The sequence below is a fragment of the Callorhinchus milii genome, unplaced genomic scaffold, assembly GCF_018977255.1.
Source record: "Callorhinchus milii isolate IMCB2004 unplaced genomic scaffold, IMCB_Cmil_1.0 Scaffold3, whole genome shotgun sequence".
Taxonomy (NCBI): Eukaryota; Metazoa; Chordata; class Chondrichthyes; order Chimaeriformes; family Callorhinchidae; genus Callorhinchus; species Callorhinchus milii.
The window spans coordinates 70,784,752-70,801,525 of record NW_024704744.1 but is presented as its reverse complement, the minus strand read 5'-3'; the positions used below and the strand labels follow the sequence as shown (position 1 = coordinate 70,801,525).

General features: G+C 41.1%; 1 protein-coding gene across 4 annotated transcripts in view; it reads right to left on the bottom strand.

The window, feature by feature from the left end:
* Nucleotides 1-16,774, bottom strand: part of esr1 (estrogen receptor 1) — a 117,949-nt gene that overhangs the window by 58,930 nt on the left and 42,245 nt on the right. For all 4 annotated transcript variants that reach the window (XM_007894405.2, XM_007894403.2, XM_007894404.2 and 1 more), the window contains one exon: nucleotides 2,747-3,073. In XM_007894405.2, the coding sequence (XP_007892596.1) occupies nucleotides 2,747-3,073 (327 nt within the window). The remainder of the gene's footprint in view (nucleotides 1-2,746; nucleotides 3,074-16,774) is intronic.

The window sequence follows — 16,774 nt, the reverse complement described above, 5'->3', positions numbered from 1 at the left end:
GCTTGCAGTCTCATCTCTGTGACAGAAGGTTGGGGGTTGAACCACCACATAGGGCTTAGCCAAATACAGTGTAAGGGGTGTGCTACATTGTTGGAGGTGCCATCCTTCAGATGAAACAATAAACTAAGGTCCCGCATGCCTTTTTAAGCAAACGTTAATGACCCCACTACCTGAAAATGGAAGGTAGCTTATCTTGGTGTCCTGACCAACAATCTCCCAAATACATTTGATCATTCGCTTCATGGCTATTGATGGAACATTGCTGTGCACAAATTGGCTGTCGCGTTCACCTACAAAATGCACGGTAACTACACTTTACAGTAATCCCTATGAAGCAATTTGAGACATCTCCTGACATGAAAGGCGCTATATCAAATTTTAGGACTTTTTTTGTTATAACTATAATTTTTGTTCAGTATTTCAGATGCTGACTCTGATGATAGAGCGAGTGATTTTCACAAGCCTTTATTCAGATTAATAGTTTCAGTTTCTAATTCTTCAACATCTGGTCCAAGTGGAAGATTTTGAAACACATCCAGGAGTTTTTTTGTTTGTTTACTCATTTCTGAAGCCCAGAAAATTTGGAACATTTCCCTACAAGTTGGGAGGTATAATTCATGAATTAGTCCCAGCATTATTGATGTTTCCAGAACAAATTTTTGCCACAATTCAGGCTCATCACATTTGGTTTTTCATCATTGCTGAGAGCTGCATAAAAATTAGCAATGAGAGAGAGGAGCACTTTCCAAATGAGAAGCTTCAGAATGGTTAATTCTCAGGAGACCACAGAAAGAGAACAGTGTACATCCACCATAGGATTATAGACTGGCACCTGCCAAAAGCATGTACGGGTATTATCTTAATAGCTGCTCCTATGTGAGAAGCTCCTAGGGTCACTCAGTCCAGAGTTGTACTCTGTCTGGGAACTACTGGAGGACAGCCGCAAAAGTCTCATTTTCCGCTAAGACGTCAACCTCTGTGTTCAGCTTTATGGTACTATTGAAAAAGAGAAAACAGTTTCTCCAAACCCTCATATTATTTGGTCATTCATTTCTTGTCTGTTTGTGGGACTTTACTTTGCACAAAATGGCTGCCACCCTTGCCTACTAAAGATAGTTACTACACATGATAATAGTTACTGTAGAATATTTTGTGATTTTTTACATTATAAGTGCATCACACCTGCCTCAATCCAAACCGTAGGCACTCTGCTTCAGCAAACACCTACTTCTGGAGAGACTATTGTGCTTTCAACCCAACCCGGGGCAGATTTGTACATTTTTGTTTTGCTCATTGAAGTGAAACTCATCATTGCATCAGCATCTATAGTTAACTGTGTCGTCTAAGTCAAATTAGGTAACAGTTAAACTGGACGGAGAGTAGTTCACTGCAGTGGATTTCCCATAAACTAGTCACAGGAATATCAGTCAAATAAGAGTCATGTGCCTTGGCTATCTCAATCTTTCTCAACCAACAAACTCTGCATGTGCAAGTTTGAGTATCCTCAGTGATTATTTAAGAGTGATTATTTTATAGTGATGCTCTGAGTTTCCATGTGTCCTTTGGAAATACTGAGCTTGCAGTAATGCAATAATTATTGAGATAAACTGGGAGTTTAAGTGAACTACAGTAGTTGCAAAAAGTACCATTTGGAAAATTAATTTGGAACAAATAGCATTCGTATTTTCCATGAGTGGATTGGAGTGCACACCCTGGCCAATGGGTCCAGGACAGGAACCCTTTCTTTTTCCTAAAGCTTCTGTTGGTTAACAGTTCAAATCTATCAATACAGCATGCTAAAAATGTCACAACATGCCATTCCTCTTGTGTCAGAGAGAGAAAACACTCTATCTCAGTCTAAATCCTCAAACTGTGACTGACCCTCAAATGAAGCTACATAAATTAAGTTTACTCAGAAACAATTAAGAATTTTCTCAGAAATTTCTTCAGAACCAAAACTGTCGATCTATGGTAGAGTCTTCGGTGTAGGAAAGGCCAGAAACTAAACCTTGCTTATGCCCGGTTATATTGCCCCTTTCTGACAATTGTCACAGCAATTTGTCATGGAAGCTACAGTATATAATCAAGGTGGAGCAACATGGGCTAGAGGTGAAGCTGGAGCTTGGCTGTGAACAAACTTTGAGAAAGTGCTTTGAGCAGTGCAGGGATGTGCACTGCAGTATAAATGTGAATGGTATGTACTCCTTCAGGCTCTGCTCAGAACTGGTCAGTTAAAAGCTCTTGGGATCATTATATGGATGCCAGCAGATCACTTTCAATGTTAGTAAATAACCAATTGAATGACTCTTTAATAACATTGTAAATAACATTTTATATTAAAATTATGGATGTGCATTTGCAGAATTCTCCTCAGGTTTGGCCAATGCAATTGGGGAGCAGGCAATATAAACCAGCTTTCCTATTCTAAATCACTTTTCAGTTGGAAGTGTTGTTGCTTTGCTCCCAGGAGCACAAAATGGCTATCAATCTTGCTTTTAAGAATACAAAAAAGGTTAAATATGAATTTATCGGAGGCACAAAAGAACACAGAGTAACCTGTGAACAGCGTGTAAAAATCATTGAACAACATCCATCATTTTTAGCTTCTTGTATATGACAATTCCTGCATTTATGCTGTTACTGTGCTATATAATTGTCACGGTTCTGTCGGAATTGTACTGTAACTAACGCAGTTAGAAAACACACCAGAGTATCAAAAATTAAACAATGAGTTCTACTTTCCTACCTGGAACTTTTTTAGCCCAAATGATCATGTGCACCAGTTCTTTATCGGCCAGGTTAGTTAATAAAGTCATCATGGATGCTTCGGTGAAAGGTTTGCTTGGGTCATGCTCAGAGTAAACCATCGGTGGCTCTGCTTCCATAAGGGTGTTCAGAATTTCATCAGACGTCATGCTCAGGACTATGTTCTGCTTTACATTCTTCTGTGCTGAGCTCACACTGCTTGAGGGAGGTCTATGGGGTACACCAGTACTTTTGTTTATGTGATCCTTCTCATCCTTCCGTCGCTTGTGTTTCAGCATTCGCCCACCTCTACGATCCTTACGAATGCCTGGATGACAGAAGAAAAGATAAAGTCCAAACCCTTTAGCCACAAGGGTTTCAACAACAACAGCATCCATATAGCGTCCTTCATGTAGGATAATGCCTTAGAGAGCTTTATACATGCAAGTTTGGACGGCAAGTAAGAGAGGGGAGTGGGTGAAGTGGAGGTGACGGTAGGACACTAGGAAAAACTTAATTTTCAATCACAAAACTACTCCTCCCGCTCTCACCTGGTTACCTGTGGCGTACCCAAGGATCCATCCTTGGCCCCCTCCTCTTCCTAATCTATATGCTCCCTCTTGGTGATGTCATCCGCAGACATGGGGTACACTTCCACATGTACGCGGACAACACCCAACTCTATTTTTCCACCTCACTTTGCAAACCCCAGTCCCCTAATGTTCTGTCAGCCTGCCTGTCAGACCTCAGGAGCTGGATGAGCGCAAATTTCCTTCAGCTAAATGTTGACAAGACGGAAGCCATAAAATCACATGGTTCTCACCTCCTCCACCTACCTGACCTCCCCCTAAAACTCTCCGAACCCGTACGCAACCTAGGCGTCAAGTTCGACCCCCAATTATCCTTCCTCCCCCACATCTGGTCCCTCACCGGTACCGCTTTCTTCCACCTCCGACGCATCGCCCGTCTCCGCCAATACCTCACTCCAAAAGCCACTGAAACCCTGGTCCATGCCTTTGTCACCTCTTGGCTAGACTATTCAAATGCCCTCCTCTGCCCTCCTCACTGGTCTCCCCTCTGCTACCATCCATAAAATCCAGGTCATCCAAAACTCTGCCGCCCACATTCTTACCTGCACCAAACTCCGCTCCCCGATTACCCCAGTCCTTGCCAGACTGCACTGGCTCCCTGTCCCAGAGAGGATCGACTTCAAGATCCTCACCCTTGTATTCAAATCCCTCCACTCCTACCCCCCTACCTCTCTGACCTCCTCTCTCCTCACAACAGTGCCCGTTGTCTTTACTCCACCGGGTCTGGCCTCCTCTTTGTCCCCCGAATCCTTCGCTCCACCATCGGCGGCCGTGCCTTCAGCCACTACACCCCAAGGCTCTGGAACTTCCTTCCTCATTCCCTTTGCCTCTCCCCCTCTCTTCCTATTTTCAGATCTCGGCTGAAGTCCTTTCTTTTCGACTGCGCTTTTGGTCACCTTCTCCCCCCTCCCCAGGATCTGTTACTGTGAAGCTCTCTGAGACACCGTCGGGCGTGGAGAGTGCTATATAAATCCAAGTTGTTGTTGTTACTCAGCCAAAATTTAGAAATCCCCGGATTTATAAATCTAAAGGTTCTGACTATTATCTATGAAGCAAGAATATCAGCCCAGCCACCTTAGAGTCTCCCATAATATAGCTAGAGCCTCATGTAAAATTAGTGCAACAGATAAGTCCACAAGCTAAAGGCCTAAAGAATAGAGCTTCTAGTTGCCAGCTCTGTCATCCTTCTGGAAAATGGGAACCACATATGTTTGTTTCCGCTCGGTCAAAACCTCCCCAATGTTCTGGCCTCTCTCAAAACAACTATCAATGATCTCCCTTGCTCTCTAAATATGCTGTCCTATAGTTCATCCATCCTGGGGAATTCATTGGGTTTCAGCCTTTTGAGGTTATGTATATCCTCTGTTTTGCTAATGTCAACGTCCCGGGGGCTCACATGACATGTGTGGAATGTTGAACAGCACATTGTTAGTGTTCTTAAAAATGTTGGTAAAAAAACAAGTAGTAACTTAATATGTTTATAATATCTTCTTATCTTCAACACCCTTTGTATCCCTTAGGGTTTTAATCTCCTCCCCGATTACTTCTTGCTGTTATAATATTGTTTTTGCTGTGCTCGAAACAACACAATACAAGATCACAGCACAACAACAAATTGCATTTATATAGCACCTTTCATGTCATTGGGTTATCAGTATCACACCAATGTGACTCCACCAGTTTAAGTGCAGAAACTCTGGAGCAGGAACCTAGCATTTCACATACAAACTATGGTCTCTGAATCCTGGATGGGTTAGTGACTTCCTCCATTCAATCCATTCCAACTGGTCTTCACTAATAGGAAATTATTGTAGGAGTGGCACTGGAGGAAATTTTTATACGATGGAACCATTATCAGTGGCTAAAACTCATTCAAAAACAATGCAGTAACAATGCTGCCCAGAGCAATATCTTGGCATGATATTGAATAGTGAAATAATATTTGATCTACTTTAGTATATTAATCCTAGATTTGCCAATAAGCAAGAACCTCAAATTTGGTGCTTGGTTGCAGCACTATTTATATCAGCAGTAAACCATTGAATGTTACAGCATATGCCACAGCCCCTCAAGCCTATGCCAGTGTTTTACGCACATGAGCCAGGTAATCCAAGCCTCAGTAAGATATTTTAACAAAATATCACTGTAGCTTGTTCCAAATATTTAAAGTATCTGAAAAAGCAGAGTTAGCACACTGAATGTCACAACTAGAGCAGCAACATCCAATATGCAATTTTTCAATCTCACTGTATCAAATACTGTATGTAGGCATCATTGAATTCAATTTTTTTTTGAGATTGGCAACATGTCTGACATGTGCAGAGACCTGTCACAATGCTTAAGAGTATCCAAACCAAAGTAAAGAGTTCCATGCATGTCACCTACACATAGAAATTTGTGTGCATGGAATGGAATGCGCTCTCTCAGAGAGTATTAGGCGCAAAGCGTGGCGAGGCCATTCATTTCAACAAATATATACAGGCAGAAGACCAGATGAGGATCCTCTACTGGGAATGTCTGAGAGTCCTCCTAAACTAACTGTGAGAACACTTGTACCATTTGCACTCATGACTGCCTCCCCACAAAACACACAAATAAATGAATGGCTGAGGCAATTGCCTTTTCCCTAAGTACAAACGAATGGGCTGAGAGCCTGCTCTCTCTGACTGCTATATTTTTAAGGAAGTGAAACAAGTCAAACTAATTTCAGGTTACTTCCCAGTGGGTATTGATGCACAGTATAAAACGATGCACAAGTCAGCATGAATATTGAGGTGAAAATTGGGACCTGTGTTGTTGTTAATTAACACACTGTCAAAAAATGATTGAATTTATTTGATTTATTTATTTATTGTTCTGAGGGTGTTACTGTCTTCTTCACCAGTCCATCGCAAAGGCTGAATCGAAGCAGCCCACTCTGCCCATTGGAAGGAGGGGGAGTGGGATACTGCTTTAACACAACAATAAAATCTGAGTTAATGCAGGAGCCTGCTAATTGGCACTCCAATTCGTAGCAAGGGTAGCTTCATAGTTCCTCCAATGTTAAAATCAAGAGTTCATTGATCAAAGCTTCAATGTGTTAATTAACAGATCACAGTTAAGATTCTCATCCCAGCATCTCAATATAAATCAACATCTTGCACTTACAAACCTGCACCTACGTTTAGATTAGATTGGGTGGACTAGGTAAGCAGGGTGCGGATCTGTGGGTCAAAGCTGTGTATTCCATACCAGACAAATGAAAACCATACGTGTGTGGAACGCTCAGTAGTTTTTGGAGAACTTTAAACATGGTGATTGGTTTCTGTGTGTCTGATACCTGTCTGACCAGCAAAAATGATTGTGTTCTGAAATTTTGCCTGGGTCTCTTCCTCTCGCCTAACCACTATAACCGCCTCCTACACGGTGGTGTGACTGCATCTTGAGACAGCAATGCCCCTGTAGCTGCTCACTGAGATATTGGCAGTCAATGGTGACCTTGTCCTTCACAGATCTCTTCATGACATTCAGCAATTTTCTGAAGCCATTTGCATACCTCTCGCTTGTAAGTTCTGAAAGCTGTTTGTTTGTACTCAGTACTGACTCAGTTCAGGGAATCACAGAATGCTAAAGCCCAGAAAGAGCTGAAGCTGCAAAGTGTGCACTCGTGTTATCCTCCATGTTAGCCAACTGATCTAATCCCACCCTCCCCGCTCCCATTACAGTGAAACTCTGATAACTCATCACTCCAAGGGAATAGCTCAAATGCCTACTTATCAGAGTTGATTAGTTATCGAAAGACAAAGTACTCAAATAACTGGGATATTGAATGCGTGACTAATTATGTGGGGTTTCCCAGTTATCCCAGGGGCAAATTATCAGAGTTTCACTGTACTTTCGCCCACAAAATATATAGTCAATTCACTTTACGGTATATTCTGTGAAGTGCTTTGAAATGCCTTGAAGACCTGATAAGGCGCAATATTAAATGCAAGGATTATTATTACTTTGCAATATGCCTCTTTGAAACTCCTTCCCTTTAAAAAAAATTCATCCAGTAAGCCACAATTATAATTTATAGCAGAGAATCCCATAATTCCAACCAAATTATTTCTCTTTACCTGTTTCTGCCCTCGTTTAACTTTGCTGAATTTATGTAACAATTGTGCAGTTTGGAGCAGAATCCATGCTTTATCTGCCCACTTTATCAGAGTACTGAGAGAACCGTTTGGATTAAATCCCTGCTGGCCCACGACATCTTTGGTTTACTTTCTGATTTCAGATTCAGAATCTTGGGTATAATCTCTATTGTTCACATTTAACAATATCTCTAGCTTTGATCTTCACAATTCAGTTGCTGTCAAGCAAGCAAGTTGTTAGTTAGCTGGAGTCACCAAGCAGAAAAAAATATTCAGTATATTTTGCTCTTGTTTTTCTTAGCTCTACTAGATGTAATCTTAAACTTCTTTTTTGAGTCATTTCCAAGATGCATGTATAATCCTCCATCTATTTCCATTTTATCTTATTAATTGACTTAATGAGAAGGCAGGCTTCATTTTCTCCTTTTCCAGACATCAATCCCATTCGAGCCATGCTCCACTGGCTCCCCAATCTCCATCAGATTAATTTTAACCTTGAGTTCTAACCTTCAAATGTCTCCACCTCTTTACCCAACTCTAACTCCTTGAGTCCTACCCTCCCACCCACTCCCTCTACTTAGGTGACGTGCCTGGCAATGGAATGTAGGAATTGAGTTGTTCTGTGGCAGTCTTGGTGATCCCCTTACTGATCCAGGCCAGTCTGTATTCCTCCAAATCACTGCTGATGACAGAACAGTCTGTCTCATTGGCAGGCCTTGGAGGGGCAGGGAGCACTCACTCAGATCCCGTTGACCCTACAAGCCATAGCCCTAACGTGTTAGGTTTCTAAGATGGACAAGCAGCCTGCTCCATATCCTTCACCCATTCTGTCCTGCCATCAGCGGGCAAACTTTCAACAACAACAACTTGCAGGTATATAGCGCTCTTCATGCAGGGTAGCATTCCATTGCGCTTTACCCCATTCTCATGAACTGTTTCATAAAATCTTTCTGCCTTGCACCATCTCTCTGTGCGTTCAGAACCCTTCTAGAAAGCTATCTATTTGACTGCAACTCTGCTCACAATTCAGCCCACCACCTATAATACTCTGAAGTGTTTTGGGATGCTATTATATGTGAAAGGCTCTACATAAGTGCAAATCATGACTGCAGCAAGCAGCTTCTCCCTTCACCCAGTGAGCACCAGCCTGTTCCACAGTCCCTGTCCTGTTCATCTCACCATCAGCAAGCAGGCTTTCCCTGGCTCTTTGGAATTCCATCCAACTTCTCCAACTCCTTCCTTTCCTCCCCACTTTAATAATAATAATAATCCTTGCATTTGATATAGCGCCTCATTACGTCTCTGAGCGCCTCACCCAGTGCTTCTATGAATATACTAAAAAGGGAATTAATTGTATATTTTGTGGGTGAAACACGGTAGCCACTTGCACACAGCAGTGTCCCACAAACAGTCGTGGATTGATTGACCAAATTATTATCATTATTATTATTTTTGAAGGGATTATTACCCCTGGAAAAGTGATCCGGCAATCGACTAACAGCCAGGTTCCTACTTATTGGTAGGTAAACAGTGGCATGTGGAGTAAGGCAACTAGCCTAACATTTTGCCTGGCTCGAGAAACAAACAAAGTGATTTAACTATTATTAGAGGCTGGGTAAACATGGGTCATACTGACTAAACAACAACAACAACAACAACAAGATTCCATTTATAAAGCGCCTTTCACGTCAGGAGGACGTCCCAAGGCGCTGCACAGTTGGGTCATGAGCCGAGCAGGGGGGAAATGGTCAGGGAGGGGAGGGAGCGAGGAGGGGGGAAATGGTCAGGGTGAGGGGAGGGAGGAGCGAGGAGGGGGGAAATGGTCAGGGTGAGGGGAGGGAGGGAGCGAGAAGGGGGAAGAGAGTCGAGAGGGGAGCTGAAGGCTCGGTCAAAGAGAAGCTTTGAAGCTCGGTCAAAGCTGATTGAGGTTTTTAAAATAACAAATGGAATTGACAAAGTGAGTAGGGAACAACTTTTCCCTCTGATGAGGAAATAAGATAATAACAAAAGCAGTCATCAGCACTTCCATGTTCCTCTCCAAGTCACTCAGCAGCCTGGCTTAGACATATATATCACTGTTCCTTCATTGTCACTGGGTCAAAATCCTGTAACTCCCTACACAACAACCATCACCACAAGGACTACAGCAGTATAAGAAAAGCTTCCATCACCCACATTGTTAGAGCCACTCCACTTACAGTATGTTCTGTGAAGCGCTTTGGGAAGTCCTCCCGATGTGAAACGCGCTATATCAAATGTAAGGATTATTACTATTATTAACATCACCATCATCTTCTCAGAAAAAAAAGTGATGAGCAATAAAAATTGCTTCTGCTAGTGGCACTCACAGCCTGAGAGAAGTAGAGAAACATCCTTACATTTGTCATAGTACCTATGGCACTGGAAACACCTCAAAGTGCTTCGCAGGGAATTAGTGTAAAACCAGCAAGCGATTTTCACACAGCAAGATTGCACACGGCCATAAATCCAATGCAAGGGGACATAATGGAGCTAAGCCTACCTAAATATGATGGTGGAATGTAATCTTCCAAAGAGCCATTGGTTATGATTCAATTGTGATATTTAAAATGGAGAACTAGATACTAGACTTAGAAAATAAGGGTTATAAAAAAAAGGCAGGGATGTGGGAATCGGAGGCCGATATAGGCTCTATACCTACTGCTGGATGTTATTAAACATTATCCAAGTAAAAACACAAGTCTTTATTCCGGAAGTGCTACTCCATATAATTTGTTTACTTAACCTTTGACTGGCTAGTAGATTTTATGTCAGAAGTGCCTATTAACTTTAATCCACTATTAGACAAAACACTGCTGGATATTCAGATTTGGAATGCCAGAAATGACTGCTATAAACATTATTCCAAAAATAAATGTTAAACCTAATGTCCATGCTCCCTTTTCTAAATTTCTCAGCATATTTTAAAATGAAAAATGCATATTGAGGCAAAATTTGCATTATTACTTAAGGTGCAAGGAATGGTTTAAATAGCATAAGGAACACTTTAAGGAATCCACAGATTGCTTACTGTCTCTTTATCAGCATGATCCTTGCCAATTAAAACCTAACTCTACTTACTGACTGTTCCTGACCTCCGATTCTCCCAAGTCACTCTTTTTAGTCAGCTGGCTGGGACTTCCCCATGTTAAAATTCCCAGAGTAGACCTACAACAACATTCCCAGTCTATGGCAGGAAACTGACCATATAAAGTTAGGTTCTTGTTTTTTGTTAAAGTGACAAGCAGCCAACTTACTGGAAGAAGCGTTTACGATATTAATAATGATAAAAAAGGAATCAAAGACAAATTAATCCATGGATCCTTAATCCATTAACATCCTTACCCCATTCCTAGTGCGAAATTGGTCAAGGAAAACCACATTTTGGGATACTGATGCAAAGCCTGCCCTGTTTGTTGTGAACATAACACAGGAAGAGCAATAGTGTCGGAAATACAGCAAGAGGATTACATTTAGATCCACTATGCAAGTAGGCAGACAAAGGGCAAGTGAAATAAAACACTGATAAATGTATTCAACATTGGTTAAAATGTTGCAGCAGTAATGAATTGGGATTAAATTAGCAGAGGCACATATGAGAAAAGGACCTTGTCGTGGTGGTACACTCATCACATACAACGTCACAAAGCAATTAAAATGTAAATGTTGGGATATATAGTCAGAATACTTCAGTACAAGTCTCCAGAAGTTGTACTGGGATCTACTGATCACCTGCTCAAAGTATTGCATTCTGCTCTGATCACCAAGCCACGAGAAATATATGCGAAAACTTTGCAAAAGGTGCAGAGGAGAGTGACAATACTGAACTCTGATTCAAAGAGGTTGAGTTAAAAAAAACACAGAGAAGCTCAATTAGGAACAGATGTAGTAAACTTTGAATATTATGTCAGATTAAACCATAAAAGCCGGTTGAGGGTGAACAAATATGATAACAGCACAAAATGATTTTCAGACTAAAATGACTGGCACAGACTAGGTGAATGGCTGAAGAGCCTGTTTTGTGCTGAATCAATCAACAATCTTTGATTCAGTCATAAATGTTTTGTGGGAAACTTTTACCACAGCTGCTTACTTCTCTGCATACCAATCAAAGTGAATTCTAAACATGGGATATATGAATGTTGTTCACAAACCTGGATTCCAGGTAATACTTCCCAGTAGCTGTCGTCCCAAGGCTAACAGTTTCCTCATCAGCTACTTGACAGGCAGATCAGTATCAATCAATCAGTATCCTGTTCCACTGATAGAAAACTTTTTAAGTCTCGAGACCACAAATCAAAGTTGGTCAGAAAGTGTTAACTTTTGGCACCAGGAGGTACTTCAGCTATAATCATAATCAGAAAATTGAAGGCACCAAGTTCTAGGATAGAATCATACGAGATACCAAGAGGTCATAATTCAGCAGACTCTAATCTAAAGAAAGGGATACTCTGAGAAAGGCATCAAGGAAGAAGGTTTGCTTACTGATTGGAGTGTCTGAAGAAATTGCCATTCTTACTCGAGGGTAAACATGCAGAACATATTCATTGTTTTCCATTATGTATATTGTGTCATTAGTATCTGTTTATTGTTGGGTTTGCTCTTTTGCAATTTGATCTTCTTGTAAATAAAAACTGCATTTATTCTCATCTACAACTGCTAGTCTTTTCTGTAGCATTCGAGAGGCACTGACACTGGCACGAGCAGAGCATCTGTTAGCCTCATGTGCACAGTATAGGAAGAGAACAATCTTCTATCGCAGAGGAGGCAATATGCTTATTGGAATCTACTGTGAGGTTGATTCAAATGAAGGGAGCAAACAAAAAACCTGAAATATTAAAGAAACAGATCAATGGAAGTTGCATGCCNAAAAAAAGGAGGCAGGTAGGCATACTATTAACCACATTCTATAAATTTCAGATGCCCAGAATTTCTCATGGTCTTAGCAGTATGACTGTTTAAGATCAAGCAGAATTATGGAAAATTCTTTAATTCATTAATTCAGTCTGAACTTGAATGCTGGCTTTCTGGAGTTCTTAGAAAAATGACTTCAAAATTTAGACTAAATTGAAGAATTTTCCAAAATGCTGAACAATCTTAAATTTTAAGGCATTAGCCATTGGATTAAGACTATAAGGAATTCTGGAATTCTGATTTCTTAACAACACAAGACATGGATAGTCGTGAAGCAAAAGGGTGGCAACATCGAAGTTTAGTAAACAGAGGCGGCAACTTCCTCGCCTGCCACAGTACATATCTAATCACTTGAGGGAGAATGACACCGGCAACAATGGTGTCAATCCACGACTGTCTGTGGGACACTGTTGTGTGCAATTGGCTGCCGCGTTTCGCCCACAAATATACAGTCAATTCACTTTAGAGTATATTCTATGAAGCGCTTTGAGACGTCTAGAAGACGTGAAAAGCGCTCTTATCAAATGCAAGGATTATTATTATATAACACCAAAAGTGTTGCAGACGTAGAGAGCAAGTTAGGGGCCACAAGCGGATCTAGCGATAAGATTTAATATCATCGTCTAGTGAATCGTAGAGGCTCCAAACCGAACCTTTACAATGGCCCCCCCCCACGAGGCAACCATTACTCTTGCTGCCTAGTGATATACGAATCAATCACTGAGCTACAGTCACAAGACACAAAGAGGTGTTAATGTCCATTCACCCATACAGTTGTACTAGAGTATTGTTGCAAAGGATCCGTAATACCAACTGTAAGGCTCATTAATTGATCCGAGTGACTGAGCTGTCATTGTAAACAACAACAACAAGATTTCATTTATAGAGCGCCTTTCACGTCGGGAGGACGTCCCAAGGCGCTGGACAGTTGGGTCGGGACCCGAGCAGGGGGGAAATGGTCAGGGTGAGGGGAAGGAAGGGAGGGAGCGAGGAGGGGGTAGGAGTCGAGAGGGGAACTGAAGGCACGGTCGAAGAGAAGGAATACAGAGGAATACAGCTTTGTGCTGTGCTCTCTGAAGGCTTTGCCGCAGTTTCAAAATATAATTCAGGCCAATTGGCAGAACATATATCAATGAATACAGATGTGCAGTCCCTTTCCTGCTGTGACAGAGTAAAATGAATGTAAATAGGATCCTCTGATACTACTCATCCATGCAGGAATTTCTTTCACCAGCTTCTTAAAGGAAATTAGTGGCAAGTCTAGAAAAAATGTGCCCAATGACAAACGAGGCTTTCAGTAAAAAAAATTGTCATTCAAAGAACCATCTCTTGCTTTCCTTTTTAAAACCTTTTTTTTAGTGTGTCCAATTATTTTTCCTAATTTTCCTCCCCACTGGGATATGCCTCTCTATCTCTGGTCCCACCCTCCTCTTGATGGGGTGCTGTTCCATGGGTGCCGGTTACCCTTTCGTACCTATCCCAAGTGTCCTGACCTCTCCTCACCTGCCGATCACGTTTGCACAACCAGTAGAAAGGTGCTGAAGAGGGACCAGGAATCCTTGCTGGTTTTCTCTCCACTAAGCCTTAGAAGGCTTGGGTCAATTTAGCCTTTATATATGAAAGTTATTGTAATAATTAACTGTAGATAGTAGTGCAAAGTAAATTATTGCCTGTTTTATTCCACAAGTGAACTAATGAGGAACATCAATACTGGAATGAAGATTGTTTTGAACAACTTCCTCTGCACAACATCTGTAGTGTTGCTTCCTGCTGTTTTGTCAAGCAGTGGATAATTGGTCTCATACAAACAGGAGAATAAATATGCATGCTGACATGGAATGCTCTTTGCTTGTGCGGAGAGTCAGTGTGGCTGTTATGGGTTGCTAAGCTGTATATAAATGACCGTCCAGATACTTTACGTCCGGGAGATTCATGCATACGAAAAACTGGAAATGTCAGCCTCCACATCGCAGACACAAGTAAACAACATACCAAATCTACTCATTTCTAACATAACAATCATGGGTGGATTTTTTTCTCATGTTACTTGGTAAGGCTCTGCAAAAAGAAATTAGTTCATAAATTTGCCCCAAAATGAACCCGAGATAAATCAGTATTGTCCACCAAGCAGGTTTCTACTGGTTAAGGTTCTGGGACGCTACCCTGTGTGAAGGATTCATATAAATCCAGGTTGTTGTTGTTTATCCTGCCTCATATGTGTAGCCGATTGTAACACACTTCATTTGGTGCTGTTTAGTTTATAACATGAATGGGTTGTGTACCTCATTCATTGCACACGTCAATAGCCAGTCCATTTCCCAGAAACCAGCCAACTTCCAAACTAAGAACATTCGAGTCTTACTAGGTCACCCTCAATGTCAATTTCTGGGAGCCAGCCATCTGTGCCAATGTGCAGTGAAACCAAATATCATGGCCTCTTCATCAGGCAACTGGGGACTTTAAGGATCCCAATAACCAGTTTGCACCAAAACTCCATTCTAATTCCCTTATCAAAATTCCATTTAATTGGCTACTTGTCTCAGTGGTGTTTTATAGGCCTTTGCTGAGCACAAAAAATTTGCCTGCATAATATTCACTTAATTTCTAATTATCTCATTGTATAAAGTGTTTCGAGATGTTTCTTTTACAATGAAAAGAGCTCTCTAATTATTGTTGCTTGATGTCTGTTTGCAGGGTTATCAAACTTTCCCGGGATCAGGTATCTCTGCCTCAGATCCTGTTCCCACTAAATCCAATGGAGCCGCACCAGAATATTACTGGCTTCGACTTGTAACAGGCCTTGCCAGACAGGTGAGTGCAGGAGCAGACAAATCACAGGTACTATGAAAATGTGATTCATCATTCAAATACTTTGATTCTTTTCCGAATATAGTATTTAGGGTGGAGACCTTGTGTTAAAAAAAATTCACTCCAGACTAATGTTCCCTTAATTGTCACTTCATGATATATTAATTCATTTCATTTTAATGACTTAATTTTTATTTTAAGTTAGCCAATTACACCACTACAAACTACAAAATGGACAACATGTCTGTAATGCAGAAACTCCAATTTCCTTCCTGTTGTTATTCATGTGCAAGTTTTATCACAATCAGAAGCAATTCATCTCTCAAACACTGAAACAAAGTGAAATTCATATTTTGAAAATGCAAGTTGTATTTTTCATCTCTGCGTCCTCAGTCTGAAACCAACCAACCTAGATTAAACTAGGTTGAACTCACCTTTCAGGCTGATATTCTAATGCAATGCTGGGGGAACGCTACATTGTTGGAGGTACGGTCCTTTGGGTGAGATGTTAAACTGAGGTCCCATTTGTCTGTTCAGGCAGATATTACAGTTCATTGGCACTATTGGTGGGCTATTACTGTGCACAAACTGACTGTTGCGTTCACTTACAAATACGTTACTACACTATGAGGTGACCTCTCGACGTAAAAGTACTTTATCAAATGAAAGGATTATTCTTATTAATTAATGGAATACAAATCTTTTTGCTTGCTGTAAAGCTCTTAAGTTAAATACATCAGTGGGAGTTTACAACACCAAGTGTATCTTCATTCATCACAAAACTGTATCAGAAGATAAAATATTCTCCCCAGTGAGGTACAAGAACAATTAGTGGTACTAAATGCTAGTTATTCTGCCCCTGACTTAATGGATCTGCTCAAATGGTAAAAATAAAACTAATAAGCCTTGCATTTGATATACTGTAGTGGCTTTCATGTTGGGAGGACATCACAAAGCGCTTCACAGGATTTACTCTAAAGTGTACTTTGTAGGTACTTTGTACTTTGTGTGATAGTCACACCCCAGGCACTACAATTGATTGTCAGCCAAGCCTATATGAGTTCAAAGTCCTGAGGTGGGATTCGAACACACCACCTTCTGACTTAGTGTTGGAGTGCTACCAACTGAGCCAGTTGGATCTGAATGTTAAAATGCTCCTTTTTTTTAAAAAAAATGCTGTTCTTCATTTAACATTCTATGCAGTGCAGATATATAGGAGTCCTGTAGCGTATTGATTAGAGCAATCGCCTTGCAAGCGAGAGGACATGGGTTCGAATTCTGGGTAAATTTCCTTGCTCCACAAGCCTCTGTTTACCTAGCGGTAAGAGGAACCAGTTTGTGGTTGATTGGCAGATCACTTTCCAAGGTTAAAATAATAATTTGGTCACTCGATCCATGACTGTTTGTGGGACACTACTGTGCACAATTGGCTGCTGCATTTCGCCCAGAAGTACCCAGACAATTCACTTTACAGTATATTCTGTGAAGCGCTTTGAGACATCTCAACGACATGATAAGGTGCTATATCAAATGCAAGATTCTTATTATTATGATTACTCTGCAGCACACTGGAAAAAAAGA